Here is a 24,838-nt window from a genome sequence, read left to right on the forward strand (position 1 = left end):
AATGGGCTCTAAGAGAAGAACAGATCTTCTAGTACATCAGGTCACATGACTGCTCAGGCATTTTCAAGGCTATCTTACCTGGACGCCCTGGTGGTCCAGAAGAGCCAACCCCTCCAGGTCTGCCTGGTGGTCCTCTAGATCCTTCTGCTCCAGGAAAGCCTGGCTCTCCAGGGGCTCCAGGATGTCCTAAGGAAGGAAGGGTCAAAATCCCGTTAGTGATAGATTGCTCTTAGAAACGGTGGTTCTCTAACAGTTGGCTTCAAGTCTTACTCTATTGCGGGTTTGCTTGTTTTTGTTGTTGTTGTTGTTGTATTTAGACCCTTTTCTATTGATAATGAAGACACGATTGAAGAAAATGTGATGACAAAATTCCCATAATCCTCCTCACACTTTACCACAGATTTCCATGTGTGTGCATACATACAATCAATGCCCATGATTTTATTTTCTGTTTTTAAAACTACTCCTGTATCAGAAGCACTTTTCTAAGTTTGTCATAGTTTATCATTTTCAAATGATAGCTTCTTGATTCAATCTTATTTAAACTAATCAATCTAATTTCTCCTACTGCTGGCCAATCAAGTACTTCAAATTCCTTTTGCTTTTATGCATAACAATCTTTATGTGCATATGTAATCTTTTATATATTCTTTGACAATTTCACACTTGTATGCATTGGTCATACTTACCCACTCCCCATTCCAAGATGTTTAACCATGTTCTCTCCTTTTGAACTATTTCCTTAGGAAAAAGTCCCAGGAATAGGATTTCTTGGAAAATAGTGTGATATTTGGCTTACCCTAAAATACATTTTTAAGTGGTAAAGGATCTTAAAGTAAAACATAATCATTGTGAAATTCTATCCCAAAATGCTTCAGGAGGTAAGCCTGAAAACTAAATCTTCCTATGTTGCTGACATAACACTGTGGCAGCCAAGAAAATTAATAATAGTCCCAAAGATCATCTAATGCTCACTGCAGACTCAAGTCCACCCCCACCCTGCTGTCCTTGTAGCAACTGCCACTAAATTTTATGTCAGAGCTTCGCATTGTGCCCAGTGGGTATGCCTCCGAAATTAAAATAATAAATAAAAGAATTAAGTTCTCTAACAATCCCTTTCTCATGACTGTGACTTCCTAAGGAGAAGAGGTTCGCTGCCCTCTAGACCTTCTAGAATAGGCCTTTCTGCATTTGGTTCTTGGCACAGGTTGCCTGTGTGTGGGAGGAAGTAGTGTACCTGTAACTACTACCTCACGTGTCACCTACCCTCAGCCCTGAGGACTAGCCATGTTCTCACTGAGGATTTCGGGTTGGTAGCTCTGTTTGGGGGTAATTTGTAACTATTCTAAGAGGTTCTGGTAGTCTCCCTCTATCAGGAAGGCTTTTCCTCTTTAATTGAGTGGCAGAGCAGATGCACCCGGGTCCTCCAAGCATCCACTAGGCACTCAGAATCACACTGAGACTGCTGAGGCATCTAGCTTCATGGACTGAGCAGCTACTGAATCCTCAGACTGTCCAATGACCAGATAGCTAGACTACCTACCCATTCTTCTGTAAACCAATCAAATAAATCCTTTTGTAATATATCACTATATTATGTATATAACACATATGTATTGTATTATACATATATAATATGTAATCTTTTGATTCTGTTCCCCTAGAGAACCCTGATTGCACTTTAAATTGTATTTATTTTACTACTGAAAAGATGGTTATTTTTCCCATATGCTTATTTACATGTGTAACTTTAATTGAAGTTTATAGTAAACCAATAGTCTATGCTGGAAAATCAATGGCTGAATCTTCAAGTAAAATACAAACCTTTGCATTTCCAAATACATAGATGGATAGTTAGTATTCATTATAACTCTAAATTAATTGATTCCTGTGCCAGTTACCCAATGGAATTTACTATCTTCTAGCCCTGCTCTGTGTCATCTGATTGATCCCAAACACACAGAATCATGATTGTCCCCTCCAGTTGCCAAAGCAGGCATTCAAAACTGCATCCCTAAGGCATGGCTGTGTTGAGAGCAGCATTTCAGGAATAATTTGCACTATATTTCCCTCAGAGTTGAAGTGGATGGATGGGGTTAGGGTTGACCCAGTACAATCTTACATAATCCTGGAGCAAGCTATGCTCTTTACATCCTCACTGAGTTCACTCTAGTGCAGTGCAGGGAGTTCTAGCCAAGGAAATCAGAGTATAGAAACTCTGCGCTGATGAATAACAGAACAAACGTTTTAAAACCCTAAGCTGAAGCCACAGCAAACAAGAGACCAGTGCAATTTAAACACTGATGGCCCGGATGAAGCAGGGCAAGGCAGATTCACTGCAAAAGCCTGACTCAGCATAAATTAACCTCAGATTTATAGCTTTCGACTTAAAATACTAGATATAGTAAAATGCCCCCAGTTTGTGCTACTTTGACAATGGAAAATTTTGTATCATCAGGGTTTATGACAAAAAAATACCCATAAGAACATTTCCTACTGTTTGGCTGACTTATGAGGTTTTCAGTGTTTGAATGACTTCCATTGGGTGTTCGGATTAGTCATTCTGATTTGGGAAACAAAGCATGGCTCCTGGAAAATGAAACTTCAAGGTGATGCACGGATGTCCTGGTTAGGGTTTTGTTGTTGTTGTTGTTGTTTGTTTGTTTGTTTTGTTTTGTTTTGTCTTGTCTTGTTTTTTTGTCCTCTGGGAAGAGGGAAGTTCAATTGAGTCTTCACAAGATTGGCCTACAGGCAAGTCTGTGGGGACATTTTCTTGATGGATTGATATGGTAGAACCCAAACCACTGTAGGCGGTGTCATCCCTGGGCTGGTGGTCCTGGGTTCTATAAGAAATCAGGCTAAGCACATGATGGGAAGAAAACCAGTAGGCAATGTTCCTCTGTGACCTATGCTTCGATTCCTGCCTCCGGGTTCCTGCCTTGAGTTCCTACCCTGACTTCTTCTTGGGTGTACTCTAAAAGCTATATGATGAAATAAACCCTTTCCCCCTCAAGTTGCTTTTGATCATGGTGTTTGTAACAGCAATAGAAAACAAAATATGACAATGGCATTCTAAATACAGAGTCTTTACAAGAAAACTGTGTCATTCCAAGCCTAGATTTAAGTCCAACCATTACTAACTGATTTCATGTGGGTGTGACATAACTAGCCATCTATGGGTAGATATGTTCCTAGCAGAAGAATTCCTGTGTGAAGGAGCAAGCATATTTTAAATATTAGTGCATTTTTCTCCAGGACCCAAACCAACGTGCAAATTTGAACTTACCTTGTTTACGTGTAAGTTCCTTGGTATCAGTGGGAGAAAGGTGGCTTCCAGTATAGCTTTAGCCATCTTAAGTCACCACGATGGCAATTTTAATTGCTTGAATATTCACTTTGACTCTTTGAATATTTGAATAGTCAATATGAGTATGCAGAAGGGAGTATATTGCTGTACCAATGCTATTGGTCACAAGGGCCATTGTGGTAATATATTGAGTCCCTATTTTACCTGGTCCTGATATACTTTTGGGTGAAGGATGCTACAACAATGCCACACAGAATAATTTTGATACACACATTAATGAGCAAATGGTAAAGAAAATATTGATAGGATTACTTCCAGTGATAACTGTAAGAGTAATTACATTGTGTTTCAGACTAAGTATTTCTTATAATAGGAAAAATGTGGATCTATACCTTGGTATCCAGGGCTGCCAGGCTCACCCTTCAGACCAGGTGGACCACGCTGACTGGCAGGGTCACCTTTGTTTCCTGTGTGTGATGCAATACAAGAGAATTAGTTAGGAAAATATTGTTTGGGCTTATAGATGTTACTTTCATGGTATTTGTCTTCATAATCTAGCTTTGGGTTTTCCAGATTTTTTACAACATTATTTTTGTTCCTAAAGAAGAACAATAAAAATATAGATAGGGGATATGATTTATGATTTTTAAAAGATTTATTCCACGTGTATGTGTGTTTGGTATGCATGTGTACATGTATGCCATGTGAATGCCTAGTGCCTGTGGAGGTTACCAAGACAGACAAACTTTTGAACATTGTATGCAAACACTGAAGATACTATGACTTCAGTTTATTTACTTGTTTGTCTGTCCAAAAGGTAAGTACAATTTAGCTTTTAAAAAAAAGATATTGACTTGTTAAGGAAATAATTTCAGTTGTGTTTATAAGGCAATATTATTATGAACACAAGATAGGCTCAGGCCTATTGAACCAGTCTATAGCTACTTTACAAATTAAGTTTAATTAGGATGTTGCTGAGTAGTTTGCCTCACAAAGCAAACATGATATGTGGCACTTTGACCCATTAGAAAAGAAAACAAAAGAAAAGAAAAAACAACTTCTTATCTTTAATTAAGGATAAAACTAATTTGATTATAAGCTACATCTGGCTTGAGAATTCTGAAGTAAACAATTAACATCTGGTGGGGATTTATGTTCTGCAATTCTTAGAAGTAGAATCCCAATACCTGAGCAGAGGGAATCCTTAACTGAGTCACTGGTTCCTATAGAACACGGGGTTTCTGAGTCAAAGTGGACACTCTAGAGATACAGATATGGCCAGTGATACCAATTTGAGAAGCTGTGGTCACTACATGGGTAGCTTCTGAGACTTTCGTGGGGAAGGAAATCATAATGAACCTGAAGGCATGCAGCATTCCTTGTAGGTACCTTTGGCCTTGGGTGAAAAGTGAGAACCCTTTGAGACTTCAGTGTTCCACTGCTGAGAAGAGTCACTGCTGAGTTCTAACTTGTGTGACGTGTTTTATCACTAAAAAGATGTTCTTCCAGAACTCTGAGCTTGACAGCCAGGGACATTTTCAAGCCCATACCTTTAGGTCCTCTTGCTCCATTATCTCCTGGGAATCCAGGGGGACCTGGAGAACCTGCATCACCCTGGCAATTAATGGAACAAAAATGAGACCCTAGTTGGGCTTTCCCCACAATGGCACAAACATACTACAGTTTTCTGCAGCCAACTTGGTGTTGGCAATTGTTAATGTCCTTTAAGAATAGCACTAACTGTGGCTGTGATTTACAAGCTTGTAAAACTCCTACAGAATTAGAGCTATCAATCTCAGCAGGAAGAGCAGAATTCTCTATACATGATTACTAAATAGTAACCCGTGTCACACAATTTGAATTTACAGTTTGATCAAACCAGTTGACATAAAATAAAATACTGAAAGTTGTGTTGCAGCATAAAATTTAAAGAACCATTTTATTCCAAAAGATGGAAAGCCAACCACTTTATACATTTCCCAGAAGTATGCTACAAGTTACTACATTATATTTTCTGGTTTCTCAGGGGGAATGTTAGGATTATGAGGGCCAAGTGCATTTAAAGTAAAATATATGAAATCTTCAAATAGATGGGAAGGCTTGGAAACCAGAATCTGGGTAGTGTTAAGGATTTTTTTTTTCTTTTGCACCAGTCAAGAGACAAGTCTCTACTATCTCAAGTTATTTAGCCCTGGGCTGAAATGTGGGAATCACATGACTTGCTCATTGAGACAGGACAGCCAGTTCTGAGTATTAGTTGGAAATGTCAGCCATGTCATCACCTTCCAGAAGGCTTTTTTTTTTTTCTCCATGCTACCTCTTATTCTCAAAGAACCAGTAAATGACAAGGCACATACTGGTGAATTCTGAATTTTTGTAGGATCCCCAGAGCAGAAGAATTTATTTTTCCCTCTTATAGGAGCAACTCCTCACCTGATCACCTGGAAATCCGGGAAAACCAATGACTCCCCTTGGTCCAGGGATGCCTGGAGGGCCAGGGGGGCCAGGAGGCCCAGGATGCCCATTAATCCCAGGCTGCCCTCTGTGCAGTCCAGGTGGTCCATCTCTTCCGGGATCTCCTCTTCCCCCGTGCATTCCTGGGCTTCCTTTATCACCTGTTGAGATTGGAACAAATTAAGTTGTCAAAATCCTTGCCCTGCCATGTTTCAGAAGACTAGCAGCATGTCATTGGGGTGCTTTCCAGAAAAATAGGGTTCCTGATACCCCAGGTCTGCAGATTCCGGGTGTGTAATTAAACACAATTTATTTACACACACTTGTTAAAGAGGGACTGGTCAAAATGACACAAGCAGCCCCAGATACTCACAATAGCTTCCCAAACAGAGTGGCGTTAAGCTTGGAGATAGTCATTTATGTATACCTTACCTTGGTCCTAGTTTGGAATATCCAAATCTATAAATGCATGTGAACTCCTACTATTTTTAGCCTGGAAAAGCCAAAATGTTGCTGGAAAACCTAGCAGAGTATAATTACAGTTAAGAATGACCTTTCCTATGTCTCTGTTGGGTGGAAAATCCCCTAATACCTGTGCTTGCCTGAATGATGTATAAAATGCCAACTTAGGTGATAAATTTGAAAAACCTCAAGCATTTACCTCTAGGTCCCGGAAACCCATCCTCTCCTGGAGGCCCAGCTTCCCCATGATCTCCCAGTTTCAAAATGATGGGTATTTCTCCTGTATCGCCGGGAGGTCCTCTGTCTCCTGTAAATGTTACTTATATGAAACAAACACAGACACCTACATGCTATGTATGTAACTCATCTTCTCTCAGATTACACCTCCTGTATAAATCCCATCTACCCCCACTAAGCTATATTAATGTATCCCAGAGACTGAAAATTCCCTTCTTGTCACCACTTGTCCACCCCCGGGACAGGGATGCAGTTGGTGCACAGAGTAAATTTGCTATTTTCAACCCAAATGTCGCAGGATCCTCTGTGAGTTAAAGACTTCTATAATGCTGACATCACCCACAAGATTGTTTGCTTATCCTGTAGAATCTGAGTCTGCCATTGCACACATCCAGTGTCCCAATACCTTTTCCCCTCACCACCCCCTTTTTTTTCTTTCTGCTCCTTATATTGAAAGAACAAACACATATTTCAATCTGGTTCTCCACATATGGACTTCCAAACTGTAGGAAATGTGTCACATATCTCAGCTTATTTGGAAACATTGCCCTAGCTGAGCACTGAGATAGGCTTAGCAGACCAACATGATAAGAGCTGCTTGTTAAAAGAGAATCGGTGAACCAGTGGTTATAGCATTAGTAGTTTGACGTCAGCAGTAGTGAGAGCATTTATGGTGCTGGGGGCATATTTACACAGTTGTCATTGGCAAACTCTGTCAGTGTTGGGATTTTCCTCAGGGAGCATTTTGGGAGAGTTGACAACTGCAATGTTAGCGTTGATCCAATTACTAACTCTCAGTGGAATGACTGTTTGGTAGTTCAAGATGAATTATCTGCAAGCAATTGTCCTATGTAGCAAAGAGATTTTTGATCCTTATCATTTAAAATTTCTTAACTGCGCGTAGTTTATAAGCTAATAAAAACAAGCAAACAAAAAATAACTATAGAATCGAAGAACTGAGAAGAAAAGGTCATTTGAATAAAATTGGAAGCCATTTTCCCAGAGAGCTTTAAGATTTAAAAACAACCCTTCTAAAGATGCCAGGTATTGATTTTATGGCTAGAAATGCTACTTTCTCTCCTGCAGCACCAGCTGAGAATGAATCCAAAGAAAACATCTATACTGTAAATGGTTTTGAAGGGGGAAGGCAGGATTTAAAATATAAAATCCCAAACAATATTTTATGGAAATTAAACACTTGTGAAAATTATATGCAAATCAAATTCCATTATCTACAACTAAAATTTTGTTCCAACTTTTAATTTTATCTTGCTTGTGTGTTGTCTCTGGTGGTTTCCATGTGTCAAGGCCAAGGTGTACTATTGCCACGGAGGCCATTTAGCCTCCAAAGCCTGAAACGTTCTTTACAGATGTGTACCACCCGTGAGCAAGGTCTCTGAAGCCCTGCATCTACAAATCAATGCACTAAGGACCTCTTGTTAGCATCTCCGACACTAGAGTGGATTCATTTGCCTTAATTACATGTAATATTAGTGAAAGGCAATATCAGAGAACCAAAGAAACCCAGAAACATATTGATAGCATTTGACCAGACACTGAGAACAAGCTGCTGCAGCACCCCACCCCCACCCCCATGTGGTAAAACCCACTTGCCTTTGGCGCCTCTCTCTCCCAGGTCCCCCAGTAAGCCAGGCCAGCCCTTCTCTCCCATTTCTCCCTTTCTTCCAGGTTGTCCATCTGGGCCTGACCTTCCTCTCTCTCCTGGAAAACCAGGGTAGCCAGGCAGCCCTGGGTGCCCTGATAAAATGAGAACATGGAGTATTAGGAAGGGAAGCACTTTAAGGCTAGCTGTAGTGGCATCCTGCCGGCCTGGCACCTCAGTGATAGCAGCTAGCCCTAACCACATGCCTAACCAAGCTCGGAAGAGCTAGCACCCATTCTTTGATGGGCCAGATACCTTGATACCTTTTGTCGCTCTCTGTGAACTTTGTTTGGGAATTTCCCAAGAAGACAATGACCTATGCAAAACTTGGTCCAGGAAACCCAGAAAACAGTGTCACCTGTTTTTCCGGGCACGGCATTGTCTTTTTGGAAGCCTCATTCAAGTCGTTCTAAAATATGGTAATCAACTGGTTAAAGTGTAAATATAGAGGAAATTCAAAATTCCCTTCGTGCTTCAGTTCCTTGAAGCTGAGGTTCCCGGCAGCCACAATGGCTAAATTCTTTCCACAGGCCTGTGTGAAGCCACACCAGTGCTGAGACACCCATGAGAGCTACTGTGGTTTAAACATCTGTACCTTTCCACCCACTCCCAACTTCCCGACCTAACATTTATGCACTGATGTTTTGGGGGTCCTGACCCCATCATGTTTTGAGAGCACTAAGAGAAAAGATAAGGGCAGAGGGCCCATCCAAAGTGAAAGGTGTCAGCCCTGACCTAATAATGATACCATGGGTGCAGCCTGGACCTGTGAGCTGTGGTGTCCTTGTCCTGTGAACCGGACATCCCAAGGCCTTTTGCCAATTTACTGACACCAGCACATTCTGACACCAAAAAGTATAACATAGAGAGGAAAGACTACATCTGAAAGGGGAAAGCAAAATTAAGCTAATTAATACGTTCTATTAGTGTAAGCCTTGTCTAACCAGTTCTGTTTCACAGCTGATTTTGAGTTTATAAAACCAGGAGAATTATTGGGAGATCACTACTCACCCTTTGGGCCTGGAAGGCCAGGTGGGCCATCTTCCCCAGTGGGGCCTGGAATCCCAGGGAGCCCTGAGAGACCATCTGCTCCTGGGATTCCTTGAAGGCCAGGGAGGCCCTTCATCCCAGCTGGTCCAGAAGGCCCCATGTCTCCTGGTTGGCCTTTCCAACCTGGGGAACCTGAGATAAAGCACCACAACCATGAGGCTGGAAAACTTAAAACTTGGTCTTGGACTTTCTAGCCTCTTACTAATCAATATCTATTGCTTATAAATTACTCAAAGGCATTTTGTCACAGTCAGCCCAGTGGACTGGAGGGACCTCAGGGTACCCATGTGAGAAGATGCACACTCATTCTTCTGACAAGAATTCAAGGTCCCGACCTTGAGGCATCTCCCAAGGCCTTATTTGTAGGAATAACTTTGACAGATGATGCGGCACCTTCCTGGGGAAGTGAGTCAGGCCTGCTTGAAGGCTGCTAAGAAGCAGTGGTTCCTAAACTCACATATAATGGAACCCACCCCATGTGCAACCTCCAGCTAGCTCCATACATGGTGCCTGTCTAGAATTTGGGGGAAATGACACAGGCCAATATGAAACTCATGAATAAAAGGTTCTTTGTCTCTGACTTAGTACTCATGCTTCTGCAGACATTCATACATAAGTAAGAGGCGAGCTTTCTGACCATAAGTAGGGAATGCCCAGACACTTCATGGTTTGACACCCTGCTGGTACTTACCTGGATCACCGGGAGATCCAGGAAGTCCTGGTTGTCCTGGGATCCCTGGAACACCTTTTTCACAGGAGTGGCCAGGGGGGCCTGGTATCCCTGGAAACCCAGGGCTTCCTTCTCTGCCTTTGGGACCTTTGAGACCTGGAGATCCAGGGATGCCAGGTGGCCCTGAAATGATGATGCATTAGGGAAATTCATGAGTTAACATTGTATAGATGTCCTATGACCACACTCATGCATGGCATGTCAATTCTAGAAATTAACAACTTGATTCTGACCCTCAGAATTGGACATGGATTTTCGATTTTCATATCATAGATACAGCCCCAAGTGAGTGTGTAAACCATGCCTTGCTAAGGGAGCTACTTGATAAGCTTACAGATGACAGAGAGGTTTATGTAGGCAAACAAGAGACTGTAGGCTTTCCTCATTCTATCACTCTCCATTTCTGCAGCAGATTTACACTGTGTGTGTGTGTGTGTGTGTGTGTGTGTGTGTACTCAATGTGCACTGCATGAATTAATTTACATTTGGTGGGAGGTCTTATCAGTTAGAGTATCAAATCTCTATTGGACTTCCTTGGAGCCTGCTAAACCCCAAGCCTCATTGCCAAGCCCCTGAGTGGCTAGACCTCATACAGTCTGGACTTACTGCCTCAGTCTGGCACTAGCAGTGACAGGTTACCCAACCCTTGCTCAGGGTGGCTTTTGGAGCAAACACATAGCCTGGATAAAGCTGAGTGAACTAAACAATTGTAGCCCTGCATCTGTGAGCAAGCAGTAAAGGGCACAGGAAACACAGTGGGTGCAGGTTTACCTGATGTAACCAGTGCCTGTTTGTAATCATGAAATGCACGTGCACTCACTGTCTCAAGTACTACGGTATAAACATTCTTTCTGGACCAGGCCGAAGCTGAGCAGACATCCTTAAAAAAGAGAGAGCAAAGACTTCATACCTTCAGCCCCTGGGCATCCTGGGTAACCTTTGTGTCCTTTCATGCCTGGCACTCCAGGAAGACCCCTTTCTCCAGGGGGTCCAGGGTCACCGAATGCAGGGTCTCCTGGGATTCCTTTCTGGCCGTCCATTCCTGGAAACCCAGGTGGACCTGGAGGTCCAATAGGGGAGCTCCCCTTTTCACCTCCGATTCCTGGATCTCCCATGTTACCACGAAAACCTATTTAACAACAGTAACAAAACTGTTACATGTATGAGTATAGGACCAACATTATAAGGACAATACCTTGGTTGAAAACCATAGGCGTGCTTCAGAGGTACTTAACATTTCTATTCAGAGGTAACATTTCTATGACTTTAGAGAATCGATAGGTGATATTCTTTTGTCATTCCATAAGCGACACCAATTGCTATTTATTGTTGCTGTTTTGTCTTTTAAAAGAAAACCTTCATCCAGTAACTGATGGAAGTAGAATGAAGAGAGCCATATCCAAGCACCAGCCCGAGCTATAGGAGTCTAATCGAAGAGAAGGAGGAGGGATTACATAATCCAGGGGGAGAGGGGATCAAGCATGATGGGGAAATCCACAGAGACAGTTGACCTGAACTTGTGGGAGCTCATGGACTGTAGACCGACAGCTGGGGAGGCTGCATGGGACCACACCAGGCCCTCTGCATGTGGGTGACAGTTTTGCAGCCTGGCCTATTTGTAGGACCCCTGGCAGTGGGACCAGGATCTATCCTCAGTGCATGAGCTGACTTTTGGAAGCCCATTCCATATGCTTAGATGTCTTGCTCAGCCTTGATGTAGGGGAGGGGTTGGTCCTGCCTAAACTGAATGTTCCAGACTTTGTTGACTCCTCATGGGAGGCCTTACCTTTTCTGAGGAGTGGATGTGGGTAGGACAGGGGAAGGGAAAACTGTGGTTGGTATATAAAATGAATTTAAAAAATTAAATTTATTTATTTGTCTGTGGAGGCAGGTGCACACATGCAGGTCAGAGAACAACTTTCGAGAGTTCCAGGGCTGGATCTCTAGTCATCAGACTTGATGGCAAGCAAATTTTACTGACTGAAGCATCCTGCCATGCCCCTTAAAAATTGTTTTTAACATTTGTTTGTATTTTTGAGACAGGGTCTCAATCTGTAGCCTAAGCTGCCCTGGACCATTGTACATATCTCAGGATAGCCTAAAACTAAAGGTGATTCTCCTGCCTCCACATCTGGAGAGCTGGAATTACAGGAGGGTGCCACTATGCCTACCTTCCTAGCCACTTTCCTCCTCTGGCAGCCACTGCTCTGGACTGACTGGATTCATCCACTCAGTGAACATGTGACTGCCAGTAGGTAAGAATTCCCTGTGCAAGGAGTCTCAGCAGCACAGGATTCTGTTCATCTGCAAGATGTCACAATACGGCTGAGGTCTTTGTCACCCTCCCAAGAACCATTCTTCCATTATGTCCAGATCCCCTGACATTCCCTTGTGGGTGCTCATCTTTAGGAATATATATGTTAAATATATATATATATATATATATATATATATTTATTTATTAAAAAATCCTGATGCAAATGCTCCCGAAGCAGAGGAAGCCTTCACTCACCAGGTGGACCTGGAATTCCAGACCTTCCTGGTTTGCCCTGCTGGCCTTTCTGCCCATCTGGACATCTCATACCTGCAGGACCAGGGGGACCTGGAAACCCCTTCAGACCTAAACAAGAACAAATAAAACGAAGATTCAATTGCACAGAAACAAACAAGATATGAACAACAAAAAAGGGATTTTGGAATGGCTGCATTAGTTGTCTTCTGGAGTATGTCAATTTATGGGCATAAAACTGTTTTCCATTGTGATTTTCACAAACATGCTGTAGCCACTGTTCCAGGCAAGTGTTTCAGTGTGTGTTTCTCAGAACCTGTACTATGAGGAACTTCTTAGAGTTTTCCACACGTGCACCACCATTCACAAAAATTTTAGTGCCTTCCATGGCAGGTCTGGAACACAAATCCACAGACCTAGCCTGTTCTTTAGGACAACAAGGTGGTGGCCAGAGTCTTCTCTGCTGAGAAAGTACAAAAGGAGCCTACATTATACAGAGCATAGGTAGAGTGCTTACTAAAATAATCAAGATTTTGCCTTAAGTCTCTGACTTCTTCCTAAGTTAGCTCAGCTAACATAACCTGAATTGTGAAGTTTGGAGGAGGTACAACTGCATGGGAATTTATTTCCTGTAAGCCAGCACTTCTGTTAGTTTACAGGAAAACTCTGGCAAGTAATCAAAGTTTTTCATTGGTCCCCCATAAGGTAACAGTAAAATGACATGGATATTTACTGAACCAATAGTAGTTCATCGCTCTACAGATATAGAGTTGAGTCTCCCTCCATCCTCTCATAGCTACATTGTAATGAGGAGAATATACTACCTGTCCTTTGAGCTGGATCTTGGCCACATGACTGACTTTAGCCAATAGGATTTTATTTTTACTATGACATATCTCACACACACACACACACACACATACACACATAGTTATATAAGAGATTGAAACTACTTGGTCCAGTGAGATATGAACTTCATGGTACAATCTAGGGTGTGAGGTGATCCTGGGGGACTTGACCTGCTCTCTTATGTCCCTGCAACCCCATGAAAAGAGCACTCACTCACGTTTGAAATAGAACAAGGACTTAACCTAGGACCAGGGTGACACCAATACACAGTGTCCTAGATTGGCTGAGTCCCCATTGTTCTTCAGATTTACAAGAGACAAAACAAGTGTGTGTGTGTGTGTGTGTGTGTGTGTGTGTGTGTGTGTGTGTTTGCAGCTCACTGAAGGTCTGAAACTATTGACAATTACTCTGATGGAAACAAATGGTTCCAGAAGACAGCAGCAAGTCAGGTACAACTCAACCTGTAGATGCAGTTGGTTTTGTGTGTCTTGTGTTTGTACTCATGAATACAAAGGCCAGAGATCAATAACAGGTACTGTTCTTCTATCTTATTCTTATCAGTTATTTATCTATTTGTTTATTCTTTTTATTTTTTAATTGAAAAAAATTTCATTCAATATATTCTGATCATGGTTGTGCCTCCTCCAACTCCTCCCAGATCCTTCCCAGCTCACCACCCACCCGACTCCCCTCCCTTTTCTCCCCTCAGGTTTTCTTGCTGAATCTTGAACTTACAGCTTCAGCTAGACTGGTTTGCTAGAGTTCCCAAGACCCTGTTTGTATCCACCTCCCCAGCGCTGGAATTACATGTACACACTGAACACTCGACTTGCTGCATAGGTGCTGGAGATCAGGTTCTCCTTCTTGCATAGCAAGAATTTTACTGACTGAACAGTCTGCCCAGTCCTCTTCTATCCTTGTGTAGCACAAGAAAGGCCATGTTTACTAACAATCTTGGTACCTAACAGAGTTAGTTTAAATAAACTTCAAAGACATAAACATGGATTTGTGGTTTGATTCGGCTAAATACAAGGGATTGACTCAAATGGGATAGATGCATGGACCTGTATTCAGGGTTATTGCTACAGAAGCCTTTTCAGGCTCTGCCTAGTCAAAACTTATCCCTATTGGAAGGTATAATCTACAGGCAGGTGGCATTTCCAACATTTGGGACATAAGAAGAGATAGAAAATATAGCTTTACAATTCTCAAGAGCAGACATGTTAACTGACAAGTGATCAAGCCACAGTAAATCTTGTTGCAGAGTCTGGAAAAGCCCATGCAAGGGACTCAAAACCAGGAGCAGAGGGAAGCACAGAAGGTATATTACTTTAATGTTTCTCCCAGTGTTCCATCCCTCAAGACCTTACCCTAATTTCAGAAGTACTCTGGCTGGGAGGGCTTGATGCGAGTTTATCTATCATCTTTGTTCTTTTACTCTGGAAAGTATGGAGTATAAGAAAGTTGCACTGGTGGTGGAACCAGGATACACAAAACCTGGTGCACAAAAGGACTTTGGGAGCACATTCCCCATGGAGGGATACTCCCTTAACCTAGAGGCAGGAGGGAGGGCCTAGTCCCTACACCAAATGCCTTGACAGATTTTCTTGACCCTTCCTGGAAGGCACCACCCTCCCTGTGGAGTATGGGGGGGAATGGGATGGGAGGGTGGTCGGGGGGCATGGAAGGGAGGGAGAGAGGGAGGGAGAGGGAACTGGGATCGATATGTAAGATAAGAAAAATAAATAAATGAGAAAGAAAGTTGCACTGGTAATACCTGGAGGTCCATCAAAACCTGGAGGGCCTGGATTCCCTGGGTAGGTTACGTTAGAAGAAACAGTGTCACCTGGAGAGAAAAAGAAGAGTGACATTCAGATAACCGAGTACCACTGAATACACAGTGAGTCCCTGTGACAACTCTTTCAAGATATCCCTTATGGTGCATTGGCCTACAGAGGAAGAGAACTGTCGAGGCATTGTTGGACCGGATATCCAGATCTCTCCTTAAACCCACATCTCAGCTGTCAGAGCAGTTACAAGCAGAATGAGAGAAGCATTGAGTCTAAGAAGTATCTGTCCTAATAACCGGGGAAATTATTAATATCAATGATAGTTTGTAAGCTCACAGATTCTAATGGAATGGACAGAAAATGTTGACAGGCCACGGAGAAGCCACAGGAGTTGGCTAATTTTGCTCTTGGTTTTGGACATGGATGAAGAGGTTGTACAGGATGTTAAAGACAGCCACCATTTTTGAGATCTCTATGAGGCAGGTTCTTAAGATATATTGTCTCATTTTTCCAGTGACTTGGCAATGCAGATGCTGTCATCCCTAGTATAATTGGCAAAGTAACTGAAAGTTTTTGCCTCTGAGTCCTCATGTCCTACTAAAATCTAAAGTTTCACTTTTATAACAATACCTCAGGGTTTATCACTTCATGTGCCTTCAAACTGAAATATGAGACATAAAGAAAAATGATACATTTTTCCGAGTCTCATACCACAAACTTGTTTCTTATCAAATACAAAGGTAGTTGTTTTTAATGTGTTGTCAAAACCAGCCCAAACCAGTATTTTTATCCCCGAACTTCAAAATTAACACTATACGGAGGGTGTAATACACTTTGCAAGAAGAAAAAACATCTTAAATAGACCTCTTTCTGTCAACCATAACCCTGAAAGTAATTTTTTGAAGTTCATATAGCTGTCAAATATGCTTAAAATGTCATAATTCTTCCTCTCCCTAAAATGCTTACAAGTTTGTTTTCATGCACAAAACTTTTTTCAATGAAATACTAGTATGCCTTTTATTCAAAAATATCATGTTATCTCAAAAGAGTCTAAAAATTTATACTTTGAACACATATGAGTGACAAATATAGTGGGACTCTACCCATTGGTAGGGAGAAATTAATAAAAAGCAGTTTAGATGTGACAACACAACAAATATAGCAGCAAGTAGAGTAGCATTTGGGAGAGTCGTTATAAATATTGGTTATGCTATATTTTTAGTTAACATACAACCTGCAAGATTTCTACAGCACCTGGATGAAATCCATTTAGCCAGCCTGCCAGAGAGGTGATGACTTCACTCGACAAAAATTCCCTTTTGTTTTCGTGATTTCAATTAATAGCCTATCATACCAATACTCAAAATTACCTTTCTGCCCTTTCATGCCATCAAATCCCCTCATGCCTGGACGCCCTGGCTCTCCTGGTTGACCTCTGTCTCCTGGTGGGCCTGGAAATCCCAGTCCTGGAGGCCCCATTGGTCCTGGTTTCCCTGGAGGACCCGGCAGTCCAGGAAGCCCTTTCTCACCCAGGGTTGCATCCTTGTGTTCACCCTGGAAATGATAGGTCACACACCTCTTATTGATCTTCCAAAGCCTATGAACTCAAAAGTCCAGATTTCATAAGACAGTAGCTCTGAAGTGAGTGTGTCTTGGAAGAATCAATTTAGAGTCTTCTTAATATTTTATATTCATACTTTTCATACTTACAAGTGAATTGTGTTTTACCTTAGATGTATGTAGAACCATTAACAGCAGATATAACATATAAGCAAGTGATGTGGTAGGTCCACACACAAAAGAAAAATCAAGTGAGATTTTTTTTATATGAAATTGACTTTTTACATCCTTATGAGAAGGTACCCAGATAGGCTTCATCATCCCTCATGTCTTTGGGTAAAAATACAACAAATCTTTATTACTAGTGCATGTGAGTCTGACCTATAGTTGCCTGCCTTGCTTGTATGAACATATCAGAAAATGAAATAGAACCATACATACTCGGGGCCCAGGATCCCCTCTTTCTCCAGCTCGTCCATCCTGACCATCTTGTCCATGTGGCCCTGGAAATCCTGGTGGCCCATCATGTCCTTTTTCTCCTTTTTGTCCTGGGAAAAAAGGAGGCAAAAGACCTGTAAGCTCTCATACATAGGGAGTGAAATAGAAGAGGAAAGAACTCAGATTTAGTGTAATAGAGTTTCACTCAGGGAGAACTGGTCAAATTCCCTGAATGACTCAGTTGCCCAAAGTCACCCAAACCATTATAACACAAAGGGAAGAGTGGCAGTTATAAAACTACTGGCTCCCTTTATTTGGGAAATTCTCCTTTTCTTATTTTAGCAAAGAGGTGGTCTGGGGAGGATGTCATGGGAACTTTCTGCCTCAGTGACAATGCATGTAATTTTCTATTCCTGGCCATAGAGGTTTGGGAAAGTTGACAGTAAGAATATTGCCCTGACTTCACAGTCCTTTTGGAAGTTATTCCTCTGCCTAGAGCTGACAGAACATCTCTGATTTCAAGGGCTTAGAGCTGCCTTATGCACAGCATTCCTGGGGCACACAGCCCATACAAAGACAGGCTTGTGGGAGCAAATAGACATGAACCAATGAGACATGAAGGATACTGAGAGAGCTTCATGATGCCATTCAAGGCTGTAGATCTGTTGTTCCAATGAGAACCCTACACCTAGATTTTCATATTCTGTCTAGTAGGTCAATAAATTATGTAATTTCCCGCACACAACTTCAAGATAAACACATGTTACTTGTCATCTGAATGCCATTGACTAATAGAGGCACTACAGTGCAGTGAGCAAGCAGAAGGCAAGTCAAAAGAGATTTTTGCTCCAAACTCAAGTTCATCACAATGAAGTTTGTTGTATGCCACTAAAGGGACATTTATGTTCTCAAATAAGAGGCAGGAAATTCAGTGCTCAATAGCCACACCTTCCATGAAGGGCAGGAGATGCTCTTCAGGCAGTTTCAACAATCCTAAATTATATAAAATTGATCAGCAGTCACTGGGGAAATCAATGCAAGTGGATGCCCATAGATCATTCATAAAGTGACACAGGGCTAAGTTGATCAGTCATGCTCACCTTTCACTCTTGATGTGACCATGTCACCCTTTGCCCCTTTGTGGCCAGGTGGCCCCAAGGCACCAGGTTTTCCCTTGGTGAAGAAAAAATTCAGAGCAGTGCATTAGGCTAATTCTGATAGGTCATTGATATTCTTGTCTGTCTTATGCCTTCTCCTCTCCTCTAAAGCTCTTGTTTAAAGGTCCTGACTTAGAACTCTTCATTTTACCCCTTCTCACCTTTCAGAATAGTTCTATTGTATAAAACCCTAAGTTCTTGGTGCTAAAAGTCTTTGTAAAGTCTGTGACTTAGTTAGCAGAAATGCATCAATGCCTCTTTTAGGAGTTCACCACAATTAAGACATCATGGAGTGAGGGCTGGAGAGATAGCTCAGTGCTCAAGAGCACTTGCTGCTTTTGTAGGGGACACACATTTGGCTAGTAGCACCCACATAGTGGCTCTTAAGACCCTAGAAAAATAGAATCATGCCTGGGATATAGTGGACACTTAATAAATAGTAATTAGTTAAGTAAATGAATGATTGATGAATGGACACAAAGTGTTTAGTCCTTAAGATTGTTATAGGTTTAATACATAAAATGTATATCACACATTAATTTAGAAAAGGACACACTAAATTCTTTCTGCATCTGTCTTGTTTAACTGAAGAGATTATGATCAGTAGGTGTTACTTACTGGTGGCCCCGGAGGTCCTTCCTCACCAGGCTGGCCTGGATCACCCTTCTCTCCAGGCCAGCCAGGAAGCCCTGAATCTCCTTTACTTCCTTGTCTTCCAGGAACTCCTGGAGGGCCAGGGGGTCCCATGGGACCAGGTGGACAGGCACAGAGTCCCTCATTTCCTAGGCAGAGGTAGAAAGTCAACTTTGACATAGCTACTGACAAAATCCCCAGTAAACTTTTTACTACAAAAGATAGTGTGAAAAGGAGAAGGTCTGCATTGCACAATTCTTGTCACAGAAAACTGAGTCTGTGTGACATGTGATTGGAGCAGAGCATGTGGCAGGATGGGGTCTGTGGCATGGCCTTTGTAGGATGAGACAACATGGCCGGGCTAGAGTGAAGCACGGAGCGCGGTAGAAGGTAGATATCATAGTTTATGTGGGGTGACAACATGATACATGAGGGCTGAAGTGAAGCATTGGGCATGGGGTGGATGCATCTGCGGCATGGTCTATTGGGAATGGGGACACAATTTCTAAATAAATGGGATCACATCATTTTGTGCCTAAAACTACTCACCCACACCTAACCTAAAATTCTGGTGAATAATTGAAACTCTGTTTTAAAAAATCTGCTACTGAGGAAACAAAAAATAAGTTATAATAAATATATAGATCAATTAATTATGGCATGACCCTGAATAACCAAGGAAATGCAATGCTGAAGGGATTGCTGATTGAGTGGCACATTATAATTGCTAATTCACTACAAAACACTTCCTAGTGATCAGGACTTTCAGTATGAAAAACAAAGTTTGGGGAAGTCAAATTGATTTGCATTTATACTCTTACCTATCTGGCTCAGTTGTTTAAAAGGCCCTGACAAGTTAGTCAGGGAGGGGGACAGAGCCATGGGCTTTAGTGGGTCCAGAAAACAGAAGATCCACATACAGAAACTGCATTAAAACATAAATAATGCCTAATCTGCACAAGAGGGCCTTGTGAGCACAGTTGCCCCCAGAAGGCAAAAATGTGTGGCCTTTATATTCTAAAGGCCTGCTCTTTTGTCTGTGGGCAGCAACCCTATATGAAGCTGCATGACCAAATATGGGACCAAAACAATTCAGAGTGAATGAATAATGATCCAGTGTGTTTCAGCCAGGGCTCACCCATGTTGTATCTCATGACTCCACTGCAGTATTTTTTTTTTCCTGAGCACGTGTGCACTCTGCATTGTGCATGCCATGACACAACATCCATCTATGCTGTCTGAAATCCCTCATCGCAGACCCAACTTTGCTTTGTGCTAGGAATTGCAGTGTAGTTATTGTTCACACAAGGCTTTCTCCTCTCATACAAACACAATGGTTTAGTTATGGAGAAAACCTTTCAATATTGTCTCTATCATCATTCTGCAGCATCTAAATATTTAATTGATTCATCTTTGGATTGGATTGTGTTAAAATGTTTAATTTTTAAAGTTTCTTTGGAGTTGCTGACTTGACTTAGAAATAGTTGTTAATAAATTTTGGCTTGAGATTAGGATAGAATTTCCTAAAATAAACCTGTATGCACTTCTGTTGTTTTAGGCTTTGTATTAAGGCAAAGCAATATCCTCAGCATTGATTATAAAATCAAGACATCAGCTTGACCTCAAAAACACTGAAGATGATCTGCATCCTGCAGCACTATACATTCAACCAAGGTTTACTTCTTTCCATAAAAATAAACATATTTGTCTTGTGAGTTTGCAAACTTGCTTTCATATTTGATAAATAGTACTTATATGTGTTAAAGATTGATTTGTATACCGATTATATATACCCATACACCCGAAGCTGCACAAAAACTTCTCAGGGGAAGATGGATCATGAGTAACAAAGTGTGAGAAGCTCTTGTCTGACAGAAGAACTTGAATTGTGGTGACTTATTCACACCAGAACACCCACTGGCATGCAGTCCTCATAGAGGGGGGTAGATGAGTAATAGTCTTGAATGCTTTGCCAGGCTGTCCCTCCCATAGACATCCTCACCCTAGTTCTCCATCTGTGGCTATAGTACACAAATTCCTTCTTAGGTGCATACTTGCCTTTTTCTCCTTTGGCTCCGCTTCTTCCTGGGGGACCTATTTTTCCCTTTTCTCCCATTGGTCCAGGGCACCCAGGGCTACAATAGATAACTGTTTGGAGGCAAGAGATTGGTAGAAAAAAATCACATGATTTTAGTTAAAGTCTGATGGAGGGAACCATTGTGATGCACTCACTCCCTACCCTCTGTTGTCTCTACCCCTTGTTTTATTTCATGATTTCCCATCCTCCTCTCTTCCTCTCCCTTTCCCCTCCCTCCCTCTCTCTCCCTCCTTTTCTCTCTACACATATAGACCATGCAATTTTCATAACATGTTTTTTCTACCATAAACATTGGCAAAGTTATCCTTAATGCTAGTCCTAGGTTAGTGGGCTGCAGAATAAGATAATAGATGACAACAGCAAATACCAAAGCAAAATAAATCATGAACAACAAAATCTAGACTCAGAATATGGCAATTATTATCTTTTCTCCTTCTTTACCAATTACCAGATAATGAAGAAAACATAAAGCATGACTTGCAAAAGCAAAAAAAAAAAAAAAAAAAAAAAAAAAAAAAAAAATGACACATCTGGTTAAAGTTGACAGATAAGCTGCAAATGATACACTCTACATTTTGCCAACATTCCAGTAGGATAAGAGACAGTAAAACAACAGCAATAGAAAGTTAAAAAAAAATGAGTAGACCTTGAAGATACTGAGATCCAAGCACCAATGGAAAAATGACAAGGAGAACAAGACATGAAACAAATTAAAATGCAGATTTCACACCAGAATCTTTCCTGGAGTTTAAGAAGTAGAATGGCAGCGAGGCTCAAAACAATGATTTGGTAGTGAAATATTTAGGTGGGAAGACCCCTCTCAAAAATATTTTTCAGAAGATAAAACACCTCTTCAGAAATGGAGGAAACAAGAAAAACAATGTAAAAAAAAAAAGGCACAATTAAGGTAGCAGAGAGGGGTACCATTTTACACTGGATAAATGAACAGCCTGCTGCAAAAGGAAACACTGAAAGAGAACAACAGCATCAACTAAACTCTCATAAATAAAAATACACACACTAATTATGGCATCCAAAAAAATCTATAAATTCAGTAAGAGTTGGAAGATGGGGGTTGAAGAAAATTTCAAAAAAGCTTCCAAAAACAGAAATCTATTTCAAACATATGACCAGAGAGTGACACAGTGTAGAAGTTTTCAGTGGTCTCACTGGAGGCTAGGAAATGATCCTGAGAAGAAAGATTTCCAGCTCAGTTTTTTATACTCAGCTAAACTATCCAACAGACAACCCAGTTGAGGAAAGATATTTCAGAAAAGTGTGATCCTCACCTTTACACTGTTATCACTAATCTTTCTCTGGAAGCCTAGTGTGGGAGTACACAATGAAAAGAACTCTAACTAGTGGAAAGTAAAGAGCAAGAGTGATGCAGAGGGAATAACACTGAATGATCATTCACATCACAACTCTTTTCACAGTTGCAACAAAACAGAATCAGCCTAGGTGCCCATCAACACATAAGATTATGGACATGTTGTTTATATGTACAATGGAATTTTATTCTGTGTTTAAGACCAATGGAATTATTAAATTGGCAGTAAAGTGGGTAGAACCAGAAAAATATAATACTGAGGTAATCCAGACTAAGAAAGACACATGTAGATCCTAGCTTTCAAAGGTTAAATATGTGTAGTTAAATGGGAGTAAGTGAGGAGAGAAACCAACAGACTAGAAAGAGGAGGAAAGAGGCCTAAACGGAAGGCATGGGGAGGGCAATGGAGCTTATGAGATGTGGAAGTGGAAGGGGGAATCCTTGCAGGAGGAAGGGCTGAGCAGAGAAAGAGGAAGGGGAAAGGGATATCAAAGAGATCAGGCACATCTGAACATGTAGATTTTTCTTATCATTATTTCTAGGGATGGAGTCTGGGTCCTCTGGAAGAGCAGTCAGTGCTCTTAACCAATGTGTAATCTCTCCAGCCCAATCAATATTTCTACAATAGTGTGTTTAAATGGTATTAGATACTAAATTTTTTTTTTAAAAAATAACTGTGAAAGAAAATCTTGAAGTATCTCAGCAATAAATCAAAAGTGCAGCCTTGAAAAAAATAAAAAAAGCTCCAGGAAACATTTGTCTGTAAATCTGTAAGGCTATTTAATGAATTAACAGTGTCATAATGACTGATACAAAATGCAGTGATGTTTGAGGTTAATTTCAAATAGCTAAATTGAAAGTCAATCATACATGGACACACACACATGCCCAAAAGACAATTTACCAACTGTTTCTGTAAATAGTAAATGTATCATTACAGGCTAAGCTGGTGTATAGCACTTAGAAACCATTCCATGGAAACACAGAATATTTCCATAAACCCACTTATGACAATATCACTCCCAGTAGGCAGTGGGAATGTAAAATGTGTACATATAGAATGGGGTGTGGTGAACCATAGTTAATTCTGTAAGGAGTCACAAGCCAATGAACACAGTGAAAACTTTAGCAATAGAAGTATGCTGGATGACAGTATAGAGATGAATACCAAAAGATCCATCTGTGTGCATGGAAACAGCTGTCTCTCAGGAGGAGGAGAGAACAGAAAAAGACAAAGCATTGCATTGCTTTTCTGCCTAGCAGGCTCTGTAGAACAGCTCTACTTTTAAACCAAGCTCACATAAGTCCAACAAAAATAAAAACTCTGTTGACAAAACAAATACCTATCAATTTATGAAATTCTATCCTTCATTCTTAAACTCACAACTAATAAATTGCACATATTTTAATTGATAGCTCAATGTCACTTTTCATATTTATAAAAATAGCTTTAATATTTTAAACTTAACTTATGAACTATAATCCGTTTTTAAGTATTTAGACAACTGTACTTTCTGAATGAACCTGTAAATATGAATTTCTGCATAAGAGCTAATAAAGATAGATGAGGAATATTTTACCATCTGATCCAGGGGGGCCCTGTGGTCCTGGTGCTCCAGGCAGGCCAGGTAGTCCTGGCTTCCCTGGTTTTCCTGGGGCACAGTTGAGTCCTCCAGGAATGCCAGCTTCCCCTGGAAATCCTGGGGGACCAGGAATCCCTGGTGGCCCAGGAGGTCCCACCACGCCTGCAAGAAATATTAAGAATGGAAAATATGCATGTTCTCAAGAGTAATGCTTCTACAGAAACCACAGATCGGCACATTTAAAGGGAAGTGGCTGGAGCTAGACATCATACATAGTGAAACAAGCCAGACACAGAAAGAGAAACACCCTGTGACTTCACTCATAAGTGGGCTGTAACAGTCCAAGTCATAGTAGGAAGAGTAGAGTGCCCATTGCTGCTGAAGAAGGAAGTGGGGAGTATGGAGAGATTGATTGAGGGGACAGAGTTTCAAGGGGGCTGAATAAATTCTGGAGATCCAATACAGCATGCAGAGGGCAGGTGACAAAACACACTGTATCCTTGTAGCTGCTAAGAGGAAATATTTTTTTTAATTTATTCATTTTTTATTTTATATGTTGATCCCAGTTCCCCTTCCCTCCCTCCCATAAGAAAAATCCTCTTTCCATACGTATCCAGGCACACATGCACACAAACCAATTCTGATGATACAGGCATGGCTATTGTCTTATTCCACTAGACAGTGGTGAGTACCTTGCTGTGTGTAGAATATCAAGTAGTATATGTCACATAGGAACAGTTTAGGTCAATGGAAAGTCAACAAAGAGGGGCGGGGGAGGAGGGAGGGAGAGAACTAGTCTAGATGGCATGCACATCTGCTTGGGAAATGGAGACAGAAAGACCACAAGATTGAGGCTAGTTGGGCGATGGTGGCGCATGCCTTTAACCCCAGCACTCGGGAGGTAGAGGTAGGCAGATCTCTGTGAGTTTGCGAACAGCCTGGTCTAGAAGAGTTAGTTCCAGGACAGCTTCCAAAGCCACAGAGAAAC

At 41.3% G+C, this 24,838-nt stretch overlaps 1 protein-coding gene across 1 annotated transcript in view; it reads right to left on the bottom strand.

Moving 5' to 3' along the window:
* Positions 1 to 24,838, bottom strand: part of Col4a4 (collagen type IV alpha 4 chain) — a 109,777-nt gene that overhangs the window by 27,578 nt on the left and 57,361 nt on the right. The window contains exons 20-36 of the mRNA XM_051190572.1: positions 23,848 to 24,012; positions 20,898 to 20,987; positions 18,825 to 18,988; positions 18,150 to 18,222; positions 17,053 to 17,159; positions 16,422 to 16,605; positions 15,039 to 15,107; positions 12,416 to 12,523; positions 10,814 to 11,032; positions 9,865 to 10,026; positions 9,135 to 9,305; positions 8,075 to 8,218; positions 6,423 to 6,530; positions 5,741 to 5,922; positions 4,858 to 4,921; positions 3,700 to 3,774; positions 79 to 186 (exon numbers count right to left, since the gene is read on the bottom strand). Coding sequence (XP_051046529.1) covers positions 79 to 186; positions 3,700 to 3,774; positions 4,858 to 4,921; positions 5,741 to 5,922; positions 6,423 to 6,530; positions 8,075 to 8,218; positions 9,135 to 9,305; positions 9,865 to 10,026; positions 10,814 to 11,032; positions 12,416 to 12,523; positions 15,039 to 15,107; positions 16,422 to 16,605; positions 17,053 to 17,159; positions 18,150 to 18,222; positions 18,825 to 18,988; positions 20,898 to 20,987; positions 23,848 to 24,012 — 2,193 coding nt within the window. The remainder of the gene's footprint in view (positions 1 to 78; positions 187 to 3,699; positions 3,775 to 4,857; positions 4,922 to 5,740; positions 5,923 to 6,422; positions 6,531 to 8,074; positions 8,219 to 9,134; positions 9,306 to 9,864; positions 10,027 to 10,813; positions 11,033 to 12,415; positions 12,524 to 15,038; positions 15,108 to 16,421; positions 16,606 to 17,052; positions 17,160 to 18,149; positions 18,223 to 18,824; positions 18,989 to 20,897; positions 20,988 to 23,847; positions 24,013 to 24,838) is intronic.

Source organism: Phodopus roborovskii, unplaced genomic scaffold (genome assembly GCF_943737965.1).
Source record: "Phodopus roborovskii unplaced genomic scaffold, PHOROB, whole genome shotgun sequence".
Classification (NCBI taxonomy): domain Eukaryota; kingdom Metazoa; phylum Chordata; class Mammalia; order Rodentia; family Cricetidae; genus Phodopus; species Phodopus roborovskii.